Below are 17,833 nucleotides of genomic sequence, written 5' to 3'. Positions count from 1 at the left end.
AAGCCACATATCATCTTCAATTGGAACTATATTATCATTCCTTCACTGTTGTTGTGGGTGTATATTCCCCTGCCCCACGCCCCTACAGATAATAGATTGTAACAGTTCAAGAAGACAACTCCCCGTCTCAAGGCCTGATTGTGGGAGGGGACAAATTTTGGCCTCACCAAGTAATATTATATCCAATGAATTAAAAATAAGTTTGAAAACACCATAATCGAAACACAAACAAAAGTCTTAAACTTAAACAAAGCGAGCTGCATACATATAAGAGGAATGCTGGTGAAGGTTGATTGGATACATACATCACAAGATATGGTATAGAAACAGTGGGAACAATTTCAGTAAAATGTTCAACACAAAGTAATTTCATCAAAACAAAAATTCAGTAAGATTCCATCTATGGCTTACAAAAGATGTTCAGGACAGTACTAAATTAAAACTAGTGACCTGAAAGCTAACAAACCTAAAGGGAAGCATGTGATAAACATGAAGCCACTAATAATAAAAAAAAGGAGGAATATGGATTGTGTAAGCAAGAGAAATAATTAGAGTAGAGCAGGTCTTGCAAGTTAATCAGGAAAAACCTATTTACTCAAGTTATGGAGTCACGACAAGGGTGAAACAAACAGTTCCACTGTTTATCAGATTTGCCATATCAAGGAATTGAGACTAGGATCATTGTATCTTTTAGGGGAAAAGTTGATGAAGCTCTAAAAGAAGGGCAATATCTGAATTTAGAGAGAGAACACAGCCTTTGGATTATTTGTGGATGTTTAACAAAGAACATGCTTGGAGATTAGGGGATAAATGGGTTCATGTAGTAAAACATCAGTAGGTCTAAAAAAATCAACTTGTAGCTAAATGTTATGTTAACTTTAAGTACTTAAATTGTTCGACATATTCAAGATGATATCTGTATAGTTTTACCTTTGGACCTTCAGAACCAGGTTCCCCTCTTGGCCCAGGTGGTCCATCTTCACCCTGAAAAACATATTACTACATTTATATCAATTCCTTTTACATTTTACAAGAGTATAGACTGACAGTAAAATTTCAGTGGGGGAGATTTCAGTTTTAGATTTTGCAAAGCCATATTAAGATAATCATAGGTCCATGTGCAGTAGGACAGATTAAAATAAAAATAAGCACGACAGTGGCTACAATATAAAAATCTATAAAAACTTGCCAACTTTCATTTGGCAATACATTGTTGTGAAGGCACTTCCATTATTAATTTTTTTGAGGACCTGTGTTTACAGAATAGTGATATTTAGTTAATTTGAAAGACTGAAGAAGTATGGACTTCTTTTAAAGGCCACAATAAAAAAAAACTTACCGGGAGTCACATGTTTTAAGCTAATTTCCTGGACTTGTTTACTGCAGGAAGTCATTTGTCTGCATTTATGGCTGTCAGGAGTAATAGCTCTCTGATATTGTTTGGAATGTACTTGAGGGGGTAGGCTGCTGAGAGAGCGAAGCTGCCCAACTCATCCTTTCCCACCTTTGTGAGAAAACCTTTTTAGGCAACTCAGAGTGTAAGCTGAAAAAAACTGATGCAGCCATTCTCCTGAAAAGCTTCTTGCACACCTCTTCCAGAAAGTTCCTGAATGAACGCATTCAGAACTGAAGGCCCCTGTTTGGGACTTCTTGCGCAGAAAAGATCAAAAGACAAGTGGGTAATTTTAAATTTAATCAGGATCGGATGGAGGGTTTCTATTCTTGATCAGAACATCTGGGCTAATAATTTTATTCATCAAGAAATCTCATTGGTGGATGTTTTCTCTGAAAGTAACATGATACATGGGCGGCATGGTGGCACAGTGGTTAGCACTGTTGCCTCACAGCGCCAGAGACCCGGGTTCAATTCCTACCTCAGGCGACTGACTGTGTGGAGTTTGCACGTTCTCCCCGTGTCTGCGTGGGTTTCCTCCGGGTGCTCCGGTTTCCTCCCACAGTCCAAAGATGTGCAGGTCAGGTGAATTGGCCATGCTAAATTGCCCGTAGTGTTAGGTAAGGGGTAAATGTAGGGGTATGGGTGGGTTGCGTTTCGGCGGGATGGTGTGGACTTGTTGGGCCGAAGGGCTGTTTCCACACTGAAATGTAATCTAATCTAATCATATATAATTGGCCACATCAGTAACTAGGTAAAACATGTGTACACATGTAACAGAGCCAGAGAAAGACAATGCACCCCTCCAACCTTGGTCTCAACAAGATGTAAATCAAAGTAGAACCAAAAATCTGTAAATTCAGTGTATTTGGTAAATTAATCACCGATCTTGCATTGAAACCAAATTTATTTTATCTCACTGGAAACAATCTTGAACGCTATTGTATCAGAGGCTTTTTATGTAACCTGACCATTCTTCAGTGGTAATGGAGTCAATAGAATTGAACTTCTTAAAGGTGGTTAAGGGGACATTGAATACATGATTGTTGCTGCACCAGCTTCTTTGTCGAATGCTAAGACAAACTTCGACTTCAATATAGTCCACCACTAATATAGGACTTGTAAGTCCAAATTTTTTTTATTATGAAGTGCAAGTTACATTGACTGCCTAATACAATGAATTCTGAACTGCTTTTCATAATTAAATTGTCAGGTATGGTTGAATATCCTATGAAGAAACAGGATGAACTCAACAGAGACAGAAGTAAAGCTTTTTGCATTAATAATATTTTACTTACAGGATCTCCCCTTGTACCAGCAAGTCCTTCTAATCCAGGCCGGCCCTTGGGAGTGAGAAGAAACATTTTGTTTGCGATCTTTTTAACTATCAATGAGCAAAAAAAAGAGAAATCTAGTGAATTGGAACTCAGATTTCTCAGGATCAAGAAGTGACCGAGGGAGTGTGCTAACCTGCTCTAGCCAGTTAACTTTACATATGGACTGAGAAATTGAAAAGAACACCCTCGTTATTCTTAGTCCACAAAGAGCTAAGTCAAAACAAAATCAAACTTGTTTTTGTGCTTGGAGCCTCCTGCTGTCCCTCTTAAGATCCATAGATCTGGTTGCCAAGAGCCTTATGGCCCTGACTGTAGCCGTATGGGACATACTGCAGTCACATACCCTCCACTTCTGCAAAGAGAAACCTCAAACAGGCATTGGAGCCCTGGTTTACAGGTGAAAACAGTCCATTTTTTAATGGCATGTGCCCTGGACACCTACAGAGCAGACTTTAACAATTTGGCAGATGGAATACTTCAGTCATGTTTTGCATTGACAGAATGGGTACAATGTGCTTCACTTTCTTGCCTACTGTGCTGAGTATTGAAATTGTTAGATTATATGTAGTTAATTTAAGACAATATTTTCAAGGTCCACAAATCACTTGAGATTTGTGTTCATGGTTTGACATGATCTCAAGCCTTAAATTAGGCCAACTGTCCGCTATCTCTTAACTATACTTCTGCTGTTACTTCTCAGCAGTGTAGGTCTATGGGTATGTTTTGCTCTGTATAGTGTCAATTACACTGCATTCATTATAGATGGTACACAATGCAAGGTGTTATTAGCAAACCAGATTAGCCATCTAAATTAGGCTGGAAATGTAAAAAAAGTCTTCTTGCTGGGAGTACATTGACAATATTCCAGCTCTAATTGTTAGCTTAATCGGTACATACATAAACAATCTTCATGAAAAACATGAAACATTGTGTGTTTGCAGTTTCCAGAAATAGTTTCAGGCTGTTGTGTTGTGTCTCTGTTGCTACATCTGTTTTTACTTTAGAGCATTTACAAGCATTTTTCATACATTCTTCATTTGTTTCTTACCCTCTCTCTGACTAACTTTATTTTCTTTCTCCTTTTGGAGATGTTCCTTATTTTTCTGTCTATGATTGTAACCATTCTTCCTCTCCCCTGTTTTTTAATGCTCTCCATTTTTGCACTCGGTTATGTACACATCAATGTATAATTGATCTCATGTGGTTAACAGCATTAATGCAGCAAAGCAGAGGTCACTCATAGCATTGCAACAAGGCTTCACTAAATGAGATCTTTAAGGAGTGGAAGCTGCTATGAACGGAATCAGGGATAAATCCAAGATAGCCAGTATAAAACCTAGTCGAAAAATACATAAACTATTTTAAAAATAGATTATTCAAATTGCTCAGTTAAACTTAAAAACATACTTTGCAATTATTTATCTTCAGTAAATTCGTACCTGATGGCCCCTCTTTCCTTTAAGACCACTTCTTCCATTCATACCATGTGGTCCCTGAAACAAAATTGAACTTTTAATTATATGATTGACTGCTTTTAAAAACTAAAATAGCATTCTGAATGAACATTTAATTGAAGAAAGATTTCTTCAACACATTGAGCTTAAATATTCAGATATAACTTTAGAAAGGAGATAATCATTGATAGTAACTGTACCTGAGGGCCCCTCTGTCCAGGTAACCCTGGCAACCCAATCTGCCCCTGTTATAAACAGAACAAAAATATGTGAACTTGTCTCCTCAATGTACTAGCAATTGGTGCTCCATAGCAACACTGTGGCCACCATACTGACAGCGAACAAAAGGTAAAACAAGAAAAAAACACATCCTCATTCGATATAAATGATCCCTGCGTATATGGCTGTGAAAATGGCTTCATAGCAGGAATTAGAAGGAACCAAGAACAGATAAGATCAAAAGGTGAGGGTGGAATGAAGAGAAGTCTAAGAGAAAAAAATTGAGGAGGTTTTTCGATTGCAGGATTTGACACTGTTAATTAAAAGCTAAAATATCTGATGCAACTATTTGGAAGACAGTAAGCAGGGAGTTTCAGAAGACAAGGATTAGTAATTAAATGAGGGACCATGGATAGTGAAATGGCGCATGGGAGGATGGGTAATGGCATTGTTAGCTGAGCAGAGAGTTTGCACATGCATGTGTTAGTTAAAGAGGTCACTTTGCTAGGTTTGAACAGTTCGCCTGTAAAACAATAACTCAAGGAGATTTCAATCAAATTGTGCATAGTTTTGAACAACTGATACTTTCCATATTCTGGCCAACAAATACTTTCTGCAGACTTCAACTTGCATTATCTTGCTCAAAATGTGAGCAGATGGCCAACAGATGGCAGAACTGTACCAAACTAGATCTGGGATTACTTTCTAATTTATATGGCACTTTTAAGATTTTCTCCTGCATAGGAATGTCCTTACTTTTTGTTTAACTCATTTTCAAGATATAAACTGGAGCATCTGCCACATTTTGGAATGCCTCGAATTTGGCATTGTAATTGTAGAACAACATTTCTGATTAAACTATAGGAATGTCTGTCTGCCAGAAATTAACAGATAAAGAAAACATTAAAAAAACACAGCTGGACATAAAATTTAAACATAGAAGGAGATTATTTATTTCTGAATCATTGTGTCCCTGTCTGAGACCTTTTGTTTGCTGTTTCTCCACATCCTTCAATATATGCTCTCATAATCAGCTTACATTTGTGTGCTCTTATTATACCCTGAGTAGAAATAACCTTTCATAATTTATTTTCTGAAACCCTGCTGCCATTTCTAATATTTCTTTGTCTGCCCCATGACACTCTGTTTCAGTGGGAGTTAATGGGCCATTCTCAAATTGGCAGTCTGTGACTGGAGGTTTAATGCAAGGATCAGTGCATGGGCCTCAGATATTCCCAATCTATATCAATGCTTTGGTTGTGGGAACCAAATGTGCATCTTTCAAATTTGCTGATGGCTCAAAACTAAGTTGGAATGTGAGTTGTGGGGAGAATGCAAAGAGACTTCAAGGGGATTTAGACAGGCTAAGGGCTATGGAATATGATGTAGAAAAGTATGAATTTATTCACTTCGATATAAAAAAAAGAAATGTAGAATATTTCTTGAACAGTAACAGATTGGAAAGTGCTGATGGCTCAAAGAACCTGGGTGTTCTTGTTCCTAAGTTACTGAGTGCTAATGTGCAGAAGCAGCAAACAATTAGGAAGATAAATTTTATGCTGCCCTTTAGTGCAAGTGAATTTGAGTAGAGGAGTAATGAAATTCTGCTGCATTTTTATACAGCCTTAGTGAGACCACTTCAGGACTATTCTGTACCTTACCTAAGTAAGCATGTACTTGTCAATGATAAAATGCAATGGACTTTCACCAGATGGAATCATGGCAAAGTGGAATGATCCTATGATGAGTGATTCAGGAGATTGAGCCTGTAGTCTGCAGGGTTTAAAAGAATGAGAGGCAATCCTATTGAATCATACAGTTGGAGCAGAGCTCTGAAAGCTAGTACTTCCAAATAAACCTGGTTGGTTATAGCCTAGTGTTGTGTGATTTTTAACTGACAGGGTTTGAAAGAGTAGATGCAGGAAGGGTCTTTCCCTTGGTTGACTCCATTCTAAAATTAGGGGGAACAGTCTCAGAATAAGAGGTAGACCATTTAGGACTGAGATGAGGAGGAATGTCTTCACTCAGAGTTTGCTGAATCTTAAGAATTCTTAGCCCCAGAGAGTCATGGAGAATAAGTCATTGAGTATACTCAAGGCAAAGATCAATAGGTCTCTAGATATTAAAGACATTAAGGGATAAGGGAATACTGTGGGAAAACAGCATTAAGGTAAAAGATGAACCATGATGTAATTCAATCATGGAGCACGTTTGATGATTGAAGATTAAGAAATTGATAAGAATTTGTAACAGTCTAAAAATGGCACAGAGTGTAATCAGATGTACATGAATGTCATTCATTGCAAAGGCATCAGTGAATCAATATACCTAAATCAAATTAATCCCTGGATTAGGAGACTTATCCTTGGAGTTATATAGGCGAAAGTGAGTACTGCACATGCTGGAGATTAGTGTCAAGAGTGTGGTGCTGGAAAAGCACAGCAGGTCAGGCAGCATCTGAGGAGCAGGAAAATCGATGTTTCGGGCAAAAGCCCTGTATCAGGAATGGAGTTAAATGTGTGCTGGAGCTTGGAAGAATGAGAGATGACCACATTCAAACCTACAAAATACTTACCCGGATAGACAGTGTAGATGCAGAATTGAGGTTACCCTAGCTGGAGGGCCCAGTAACAGAAGACACAGTCCTTCAGGGGCAGGCCAATTAGGACTGAGTCAAGAATGTGTTGCTGGAAAAGCACAGCAGGTCAGGCAGCTGTGGAGCAAGAAAATCGACTTTTCGGGCCAGAGCCCTTCATCAGGAATTCATGATAAAGGGCTCCGGCCTGAAACGTCGATTCTCCTGCTCCTTGGATGCTGCCTGACCAACACACTCTCAACTCTGATCTCCAGCATCTGCAGACCTCACTTTCTCCCATTTAGGACTGAGATGAGGACAAATTTCTTCACTCAGGGATTGGCAAGTATTTGGAATTCCTTGCTTCAGGATCTTTTGGAAGCTATGTCATTATGTTCAACACAGATTGATAAATATTTACATATTAAAAACATCAAAGGTTATAGGGATAATGCAGGAAAATAACATTGAAATAAATGATCAGTAACATCTCATTGAGAGTCAGAGTGGGACTGAAAGGTTACTTTTGCTCCTATTTACTGTATTCTGTTCTTGTACTCTTAATCACTTGCATACCTCTGAGCCATTCACACCTGCCACACCCTTTGGTCCTGGTGGTCCTTCTTCGCCCTATGGATATGAAATAAACATGACAATTCTGGATAGTTTTATCACAGAGTAACAAAACAAGCAACTTGCTTTGCTGGCAGGTTATTAGAATCATACAGAACTTGAATCTAATTTACTAATCTAATGTGCAGATTCTTAATACTTGTTTATTTCCTAACTATGTATAAATGTACATACCATTGGCCCAGGCAGTCCCGGTGCTCCTATTAATCCAAACTCTCCCTGCAAAATAAATTAAAATTAAGCATACTTCATTAGAGCTTATTATCATAGAACTATCTAAGACATTTGGTCAATTAATTTTTGTTGTAATTTTGTTTCCAGTTCCTCGAAAACCAACTTCTGGTGCAGGAAACCATATTAATTTGATACCTATTCATTTTATAAACATATGAAGAGTAAGTTAGGTATAATAAAGTAGGCTCTGTTAAGGCACCAAAAGGAAATATTGATAGGGAGGTAGGAAATACAAATGAGGAGACAAAAGTAATGGATGGGATAATAATAAAGAAAGAAGACATACCAAAAAGGTGAGAATTTCTGGAAGTTGGTGGACAACTGGTCTGGATGGAATGTATCAACACAAAGATAGAAATAGAAGAGGTATTTACTCAATCCTATTTGCATGCAGCATCTATGCTGTGAGACTGAAGGATGCTCATTTGTATAACTATTTAAGAAGGAGAAGGAATAAACCAGATCAGTTAACCTACTATCAATTGAAAAAATTGGGATTGTTCTTCTTGGAACGGGTAATGTGAAGAGGAGACCACCTTCAATATTTACTCACTTCACCGCTCACCACACGGCAGCAGCAGTGTGTACCATCCACAAAGTGCATTGCAGTAACTTACCCAGACTCCTTTGACAGCATCTCTGAACGCATGACCTCTACCTTCTGGAAGAACAAAGGCAGCAGATGTATGGCATACCTGCAAGATCCCCTCCAAGCCACACACTATCCTAACTTGGAAGTAGATTGCCATTCCCTCATTGTTGCTGAGTCAAAATCCCACAACTTCGTGGGTGCACCTACACCTCATGAAGTGCAGGGGTTCAAGAAAGCAGCTTACCACCAGCATCTTAAGGGAAATTAGGGTGGGACAATAAATGTTGGCTGAGCCAGTGACACTCACTTCCCTGACTGAAAAAATAAAACGGCCAAGATTTTCAAAATGTTGTCTGGTTATAGTAGAGAAAAAAACAATCCTTCCGGTGAGCTGTTCAATAAACAGGGGTCATAGACTTAACACCATTAGCAGAAGATCTAGTTGGGAAATGAGAAGGGATTTACTCACTCAGAATGGCAGGTTGTGTACATGGAAAAAAGAACAAAAGCTGCTTCCAACAATGATTTTAGAAGAGAATTGGACAGCAATTTGAGGATGAACAAATCACAGGAACAAAAAAGAGAGGTGTGTGCTTAATAAACAAATTCTCTTTCAAAAGTTCAGCAAATTTTCAATGAGATGAATCATCTCTAAATATTTAAACTGGAACAAAACAGTTTCCCTTCCACCCATACTGACACACTTAGGAACATTGCATAACAGATGACCATTTAGGCATGGTATAAATCTTTCAAGTCAACTCCAAGGCGTAAAACCTCTGCAAATTGTATTGCCAAAAGCATGGTCAACATGGAGCCAGGCGTTGATATCTTTCACTACCAGCTGTACTTGAGAAGATATAAGGCCAAGATACCAGCTTTCAAACTGGTCACCATTGGATTTACAATAGTTCAGCTTATTTTAATCTACACTAAAGACAGCATTTGGTGGTATGTAAGCAAAGCACATGAAACAAAAATAAAATGAGCTTAAGAAAAGGAAAAACAGAGTGCAAGTTAGGGGGGGATGGAAAGAACCTATGTGACTGTCATGTTGTTCACAACTTTAAGATGCTCAAATGAAGTACTTTTCAAGTGTATTTACTATCATAAGTAAGCAGCAGAAAACAGTGAGATAATAAGCAGAAAGTCAGATCTACACACGTCAGATTTAGAGTCATAGAGATGTACAGCATGGAAACAGACCTTTCGGTCCAACCCGTCCATGCCGACCAGATATCCCAACCCAATCTAGTCCCACCTGCCAGCACCCAGCCCATATGCCTCCAAACCCTTCCTATTCATATACCCATCCAAAGGCCTCTTAAATGTTGCAATTGTACCAGCCTCCACCACATCCTCTGGCAGCTCATTCCATATACGTACCACCCTCTGCGTGAAAACACTGTCCCTTAGGTCTCTTTTATGTCTTACCCCTCTCACCCTAAACCTATGCCCTCTAGTTCTGGACTCCCTGACCCCAGGGAAAAGATTTTGTCTATTTATCCTATCCATGCCTCTCTTAATTTTGTAAACCCCTATAAGGTCACCCCTCAACCTCCGATGGTCCAGGGAAAACAGCCCCTGCCTGTTCCGCCTCTCCCGATTGCTCAAATCCTCCAACCCTGGCAACATCCTTGTAAATCTTTTCTGAACCCTTTCAAGTTTTATAACATCTTTCCGATAGGAAGGAGAGCAGAATTGCATGCAATATTCCAACAGTGGCCTAACCAATGCCCTGTACAGCCGCAACATGACATCCCAACTCCTGTACTCAATACTCTGAGCAATAAAGGAAAGCATACCAAACTCCTTTTTCACTATCCTATCTACCTGTGACTCCACTTTAAAGGAGCTATGAACCTGCACTCCAAGGTCTCTTTGTTCAGCAACACTCCCTAGAACCTTACCATTAAGTATACAAGTCCTGCTAAGATTTGCTTTCCCAAAATGCAGTAACCTCGCATTTGTCTGAATTAAACTCCATCTGCCACTTCGCAGCCCATTGGCCCATCTGGTACAGATCCTGTTGTAATCTGAGGTCACCCTCTTTGCTGTCCACTACACCTCCAATTTTGGTGTCATCTGCAAACTGACTAACTCGCATCCAAATCATTTATATAAATGACAAAAAGTAGAGGACCCAGCACTGATCCTTGTGGCGCTTCACTGGTCACAGGCCTCCAGTCTGAAAAACAACCCTCCACCACCACCCTCTGTATTCTACCTTTGAGACAGTTCTATATCCAAATGGCTAGTTCTCCCTGTATGTTGAGGGAGAAGCATTGGCCACAACACTGTGGAGAACTCCAATTCTCTTTAAAATAGTGACACAAGACCATGATTTAATATGAGCTGAAAAATGTGTTACTGGAAAAGCGCAGCAGGTCAGACAGCATCCAAGAAGCAGGAGAATCGACATTTCGGGCATAAGCCCTTCTTCAGGAATGAGGAGGGTGTGCCAAGCAGGCTAAGATAAAAGTTAGGGTGGAGGGACTTGGGGGAGGGGCGTTGGGAATGCGATAAGTGGAAGGAGGTTAAGGTGAGGGTGATAGGCCGGAGAGGGGATGGGGGCGGAGAGGTCGGGAAGAAGATTGCAGGTCAAGAAGGCGGTGCTGAGTCTGAGGGTTGGGACTGAGATAAGGTGGAGGGAGGGGAAATGAGGAAGCTGGAGAAATCTGCATTCATCCCTTGTGGTAGGAGGGTTCCTTGGCGGAATATGAGGCGCTCTTCCTCCAGGCATCGTGTTGCCATGGTCTGGCAATGGAGGAGGCCAAGGACCTGCATGTCCTTGGCGGAGTGGGAGGGGGAGTTGAAGTGTTCAGACACAGGGCGGTTGGGTTGGTTGGTGCATGTGTCCCAGAGGTGTTCTCTGAAATGTTCCGCAAATAGGCGACCTGTCTCCCCAATGTAGAGGAGGCCACATCGGGTGCAGCAGATGCAGTAAATGATGTGTGTGGAGGTGCAGGTGAATTTGTGACAGATATGGAAGGATCTCTTGGGACCTTGGAGGGAAGTGAGGGGGGAGGTGTGGGCGCAAGTTTTGCATTTCTTGCGGTTGCAGGGAAAGGTGCCGGGAGTGGAGGTTGAGTTGGTGGGGAGTGTGGACCTGACGAGAGAGTTGCGGAGGGAGTGGTCTTTCTGGAATGCTGATAGGGGAGGGGAGGGAAATATATCCTTGGTGGTGGGGTCTGTTTGGAGGTGGCGGAAATGATGAAGGATGATACGATGTATCTGGAGGTTGGTGGGGTGGTAAGTGAGGACCAGTGGGGTTCTGTCATGGTGGTGATTGGAGGGGCGGGGTTCAAGGGCGGATGAGTGGGAAGTGGAGGAGATGCAGTGGTGAGCATTGTCAACCACGTCTGAGGGGAAATTGCGGTCTTTGAAGAAGGAGGCCATCTGGGTTGTTCGGTATTAGAATTGGTCCACCTGGGAGCAGATGTGGCGGAGGCGAAGGAATTGGGAATATGGGATGGCATTTTTACAGGGGGCAGGGTGGGAGGAGGTGTAATCTAGGTAGCTGTGGGAGTCGGTTGGTGAATAGTAAATGTCCGTGTCGAGTCAGTCACCCGAGATAGAAATGGAGAGGTCTAGGAAGGGGAGGGAGGAGTCTGAGACGGTCCAGGTAAATTTGAGGTTGGGGTGAAAGGTGTTAGTAAAGTGGATGAACTGTTCAACCTCCTCGTGGGAGCACGAGGTAGCGCTGATACAGTCATCGATGTAGCGGAGGAAGAGGTGCGGGGTGGTGCCAGTGTAGCTGCGGAAGATGGACTGTTCCACATATTCGACGAAGAGGCAGGCATAGCTGGGGCCCATGTGGGTGCCCATGGCTACTCCTTTGGTTTGGAAGAAGTGGGAAGATTGGAAAGAGAAGTTGTTCAGAGTGAGGACCAGTTCAGTCAGTCGAAGGAAGAAGCGGAGGGCTTTGAGGCCTTCGTGATGTGGGATGGAGGTGTATAGGTACTGGATGTCCAAAGTGAAGATAAGGAGATGTGGGCTGGGGAAACAAAAATCATGGAGGAGGTGGAGGGCGTGCGTGGTCTCCCGAACGTAGGTGTGGAGTTCTTGGACTAAGGGGGACAGGACCATGTCGAGGTATGTAGAGATGTGTTCAGTGGGGCAAGAGCAGGCTGAGACAATGTGTCGGCTGGGACAGTCAGGTTTGTGGATTTTGGGCAGGAGGTAGAAACGGGCGGTGCGGGGTTGTGGAATGATAAGGTTGGAGGCGGTGGATGGGAGATCCCCTGAGGTGATGAGGTTCTGGATGGTCTGGGAGATGATGGTTTGGTGGTGGGAGGTGGGGTCATGGTCAAAGGGCATTATGAGGAGGTGTCCGCAAGCTGGCGTTTAGCCTCAGCAATGTAAAGATCAGTGCGCCAAACTACCACCGTGCCTCCCTTGTCTGCCGGTTTGATTGTGAGGTTGGAGTTGGAGCAGAGCGAGTGGAGGGCTGTACATTGTGAGAGTGAGAGGTTGAAGTAGGTGAGAGGGGTGGACAGGTTGAGGAGGTTAATGTCACGGCGGCAGTTGGCTATGAAGAGATCGAGGGCAGGTAAGAGGCCAGCATGGGGTGTCCAGGTGGATGGGGTGTGTTGGAGGTGGGAGAAGAGGTCGTCGGAGAGTGGGCGAGAGTCCTGGTTGAAGAAGTAGGCGCGGAGGCGAAGGCGGCGGAAGAATTGTTTGATGTCACGCCGCATGTTGAACTCGTTAATCTGGGAGCGTAGGGGGATGAAGGTGAGGCCTCTGCTGAGGATTAATCTTTCATCGTCAGAGAGGGGGAGGACTGGAGGGATGGTGAAAACACAGCAGGGCTGGGAGCTAGGACCTGGTGTGGAGCTCGAGCTGGGAGTGGGGCAGGGGTTAGGCGTGCGTGCGGGGTTAGGCGTGTGGGTGGAGTTAGGCAGGGGCAGGGATTGCGTGGGGGTGGAGATCAGCATGGGGGCGGGGTTAAATGAGATTAGATTAAATTAGATTAGATTAGATTACTTACAGTGTGGAAACAGGCCCTTCGGCCCAACAAGTCCACACCGACCCGCCGAAGCGCAACCCACCCATTCCCCTTACCTAACACTACGGGCAATTTAGCATGGCCAATTCACCTGACCTGCACATCTTTGGATTGTGGGAGGAAACCAGAGCACTCGGAGGAAACCCACGCAGACACGGGGAGAACGTGCAAACTCCACACAGTCAGTCGCCTGAGGCGGGAATTGAACCCGGGTCTCTGGCGCTGTGAGGCAGCAGTGCTAACCACTGTGTCGCCGTGGGGGCAGAGATTGGCGCAGGAACAGGGATCGGCGTGGGGCGGGGTTAGGCGTGGGGGCAGACATCGGCGTGGGGGCAGGCTTCGGCATGGGGGCGGAGATCAGCATGGGGCGGAGATGCATGCGGCGAGGTCGTTGTGCAGGTGAGTGACGTCACTGGGGGCAGAAGTGGATGCGGCGATGGTGGACCCTCAACGCCTTATCTTCACCATGGACATCCATTTCCTATACGCTTCCATCCCCCATCACGAAGGCCTCAAAGCCCTCCGCTTCTTCCTTTCCCGCCGACCAAACCAGTACCCTTCCACTGACATCCCCCTTCGACTGATTGAACTGGTCCTCACTCTGAACAACTTCTCTTTCCAATCCTCCCACTTCCTCCAAACCAAAGGAATAGCCATGGGCACCCACATGGGCCCCAGCAATGCCTGCCTCTTCGTCGGATATGTGGAACAGTCCATCTTCTGCAGCTACATTGGCACCTCCCCCCACCTCTTCCTTCGCTACATCGATGACTATGTCGGCGCTACCTCATGCTCCCACGAGGAGGTTGAACAGTTCATCCACTTTACTAACACCTTCCATCCCGACCTCAAATTTACCTGGACCGTCTCAGACTCCTCCCTCCCCTTCCTAGACCTCTCCATTTCTATCTCGGGTGACCGACTTGACACGGACATTTACTATAAACCAACCTCCTCCCACCCTGCCCCCTGTAAAAACACCATCCCATATTCCCAATTCCTTTGCCTCCACTGCATCTGCTCCCAGGAGGACCAATTCTAATACCGAACAACCCAGATGACCTCCTTCTTCAAACACCGCAATTTCCCCTCAGACATGGTTGAGAATGCTCTCCACTGCATCTCCTCCGCTTCCCGCTCCTCCGCCCTTGAACCCCGCCCCTCCAATCGCCACCAGGACAGAACTCCACTGGTCCTCACCTACCACCCCACCAACCTCCAGATACATCGTATCATCCTTCATCATTTCTGCCACCTACAAACAGACCCCACCATCAAGGATATATTTTCCTCCCCTCCCCTATCAGCATTCCAGAAAGACCACTCCCTCCGTGACTCCCTCGTTAGGTCCAGACCCCCAACCAACCCAACCTCCACTCCCGGCACCTTCCCCTGCAAGCGCAAGAAATGCAAAACGTGCGCCCACACCTCCCCCCTCACTTCCCTCCAAGACCCCAAGGGATCCTTCCATATCTGTCACAAATTCACCTGTACCTCCTCACACATTATTTACTGCATCCGCTGCACCCGATGTGGCCTCCTCTACATTGGGGAGACAGGCTGCCTATTTGCGGAACGTTTCAGAGAACACCTCTGGGACACCCGCACCAACTAACCCAAACGCCCTGTGGCTGAACACTTCAACTCCCCCTCCCACTCCGCCAAAGACATGCAGGTCCTTGGCCTCCTCCATCGCCAGACCATGGCAACACGATGCCTGGAGGATGAGCACCTCATCTTCCGCCTAGGAACCCTCCAACCACAGGGGATGAATGCAGATTTCTCCAGCTTCCTCATTTCCCCTCCCCTCACCTTATCTCAGTCCCAACCCTCAGACTCAGCACCGCCTTCTTGACCTCCAATCTTCTTCCTGACCTCTCCACCCCCACCCCCTCTCCGGCCTATCACCCTCACTTTAACCTCCTTCCACCTATCGCATTCCCAACGCCCCTCCCCCAAGTCCCTACCTTTTATCTTAGCCTGCTTGGCACACCCTCCTCATTCGTGAAGAAGAGCTTATGCCCAAAACGTCGGTTCTCCTGCACCTTTGATGCTGCCTGAACTGCTGTGCTTTTTCAGCAACACATTTTTCAGCTCTGATCTCCAGCATCTGCAGTCCTCACTTTCTCCCCATAATTTAATATCTCATTCAAAAGACTGAACCTCTACTCCCTCCCTGGCAATGTCAATCTAAATTTTGTGCTCAAGCTACAATTTGGGTCAGGAGCGCGGTGTAAGTGGTCATAGAACCTCTGCAGTGCATACAGAGACCATTTGGCTCATCAAGTTCACAGACCCTCTGAAGAGCATCTCAGCCAGACTCAAGCCCCGCATCCTTTTCCCATTTCAGCAAAATAACCATGAATAGCCCATTTCGCCTGTGCGTCTCGAGATACTATGGGGCAATTTACCATGGCCAATTCACCTAACCTGAACATCTTTGGGTTATGGGAGGAAATCCATGCAGATACAGGGAGAACGTACAAACACACAGACGGTCTCTCAAGGCTGGAATCAAACCTGGGTCCCTGGTTCTGTGAGGCAACAGTGCTAACCACTGAGCCACTATGCCACCCAAAGAATGGCCCTTGTGTTAAACGAGGGTTCTTGCATTTTTCCAGGAGCAGGCATTGTCAGTGATATTCCCTGAATTTTCCTGTCCAATTAAGGTATATGGACCTTTGGGAAGACCACAAGCTCCACTCTCAGGTACCACGCAGCAACTTTAAAAATAAAATTGGAAAATGAAATGGACAAACATGTTGGGTCATCCTCACTGTCAGACAGCGATTGGGGTTTTGAGATTAAGGGAACAGGGCCCTTAAATCATTCTAGAGCACAACCCTTCAATTCAGACATTTGGCATTCTCCAAACAGCATCAAAAATCGATCAATCTTTAACTTAGCTTAACAAGCTGTCATCCATTTGTAGGTGAGGAGCTGCTGTATCGCTGAAGAGGCCTAAATCAAAGTTGTTGAGTTGGAGGAGAAGACACAAGCAAAACAAAGCTCATCCAGCTTTGCTCTCATCCTCCATATCGGGGGAAAATCCTGGTTAATGATTCTGGAGTGAGGCTTAATTCTACAACTTCCTGACTCAGAGGTGAGAGTGCTGCTCCTGAGTCAAGGTTGAGACTTAAGCTTCCAAAATTCACTCTCATTTAAAAGATGCAATGTCAAACTTCTCATTAAACCTTGTATCGTTGAATCAGAAATGTTTAATTTTAGAGAAAAGTTATCAGACATTCTTGTTTTGTTAAGATGCAAAGAAGGATGTAGCAAATTGATCAATCTGTGAGGTTTTGTAATGATACTCACTGGGGGACCTCTTGGACCTTGTAATCCAGGAATTCCTTTCAAACCCTTGGCACCCTGAAATTATGACAATACATTATCTGATCAATGCTTAAATATAGACTAAAAGCATGCTGCTAAACCAGCTAACTGCATGGATTTGTCAGAATCAATTCAACTATCGATATTTTTGTTGCAAAAATATACTTTATTACTAAATTATCTACAAATACAGTACAAATCAGATCAGTATGGACATTGCAGCAAGTATAATAAAATATGATATTTCTCAATCAAATTGCAAAAAAAGTAACCTTTACTAAACATGACACAAATATATTTATATCTCAACTAAAGTCCCTTCAACCATAGATATATCAACCAAAGCATATGTCAAATGCTACAGCTCACTACAATATTTTATGCATTTAAAAAAATTTATCATTTTGTAATTTAAATTCACCATTTTAAAAGAGTGACTGCAATGGCTAGTTGTAATAATCTACTTTTTGCCAGAGCTCTGGCTCCTTGCACTGTTGTGTGTAAAAAAAATGCTATTCACAGGAACACTGAAAAATGTTAATTAACAATACTACATCAACATCACAAAGCATCGAAAGTATAAAAATTATCCTCTGAGAACATTGAATTGCACAGAATTTATAGCACAGAATGTGGCATTAGGGTTGATTAGTATGTGGTGGTGTTTATACACTATATGAGGCTTATGTAATTACCTCTTTTCACACTGCTATTTTCTTCACGTAGACATCAAGCCTCCCCTTACCATGTCAATGCAAGTTTTTTCAACCATACAGTGTGGTACTAAGATGCAAATTCTCACCAATGTGTCAAGCCATTTCTCCTAAACTCTTCCCTTGATCTGTTGGTGGCTAACTTATATTTTATGTTACCTTGTTTTGAATTCATATACACGTGAAAACAATATTTTCTATGCCCACTATCAAAATCTCTTCATACTTTTAAATATCTCTTAAGAAGTAATCTCCAGAATAAGGGACCCCAATTTGCCCAATCTTTCTTGATATTTCCAAGTTCATGATTCAAGTAAATCTTTGTTGAGTGTTTCTTTT

The 17,833-nt window shown here is 43.3% G+C and overlaps 1 protein-coding gene across 1 annotated transcript in view; it reads right to left on the bottom strand.

Annotated features, from left to right (window-relative positions):
• Positions 1-17,833, bottom strand: part of LOC122564606 (uncharacterized) — a 272,583-nt gene that overhangs the window by 105,572 nt on the left and 149,178 nt on the right. Inside the window, exons 16-22 of the mRNA XM_087998687.1 lie at positions 16,764-16,817; positions 7,786-7,830; positions 7,555-7,608; positions 4,385-4,429; positions 4,170-4,223; positions 2,692-2,736; positions 931-984 (exon numbers count right to left, since the gene is read on the bottom strand). Of these exons, the coding sequence (XP_087854813.1) occupies positions 931-984; positions 2,692-2,736; positions 4,170-4,223; positions 4,385-4,429; positions 7,555-7,608; positions 7,786-7,830; positions 16,764-16,817 (351 nt within the window). The remainder of the gene's footprint in view (positions 1-930; positions 985-2,691; positions 2,737-4,169; positions 4,224-4,384; positions 4,430-7,554; positions 7,609-7,785; positions 7,831-16,763; positions 16,818-17,833) is intronic.

The sequence above is a fragment of the Chiloscyllium plagiosum genome, unplaced genomic scaffold (genome assembly GCF_037043375.1).
Source record: "Chiloscyllium plagiosum isolate Xiang-an unplaced genomic scaffold, Cpla_swu_hap1 HiC_scaffold_21, whole genome shotgun sequence".
NCBI classification, from domain to species: Eukaryota; Metazoa; Chordata; class Chondrichthyes; order Orectolobiformes; family Hemiscylliidae; genus Chiloscyllium; species Chiloscyllium plagiosum.
The sequence above is the reverse complement of the archived record's forward strand: the minus strand, read 5'-3'. Positions and strand labels throughout refer to the sequence as shown.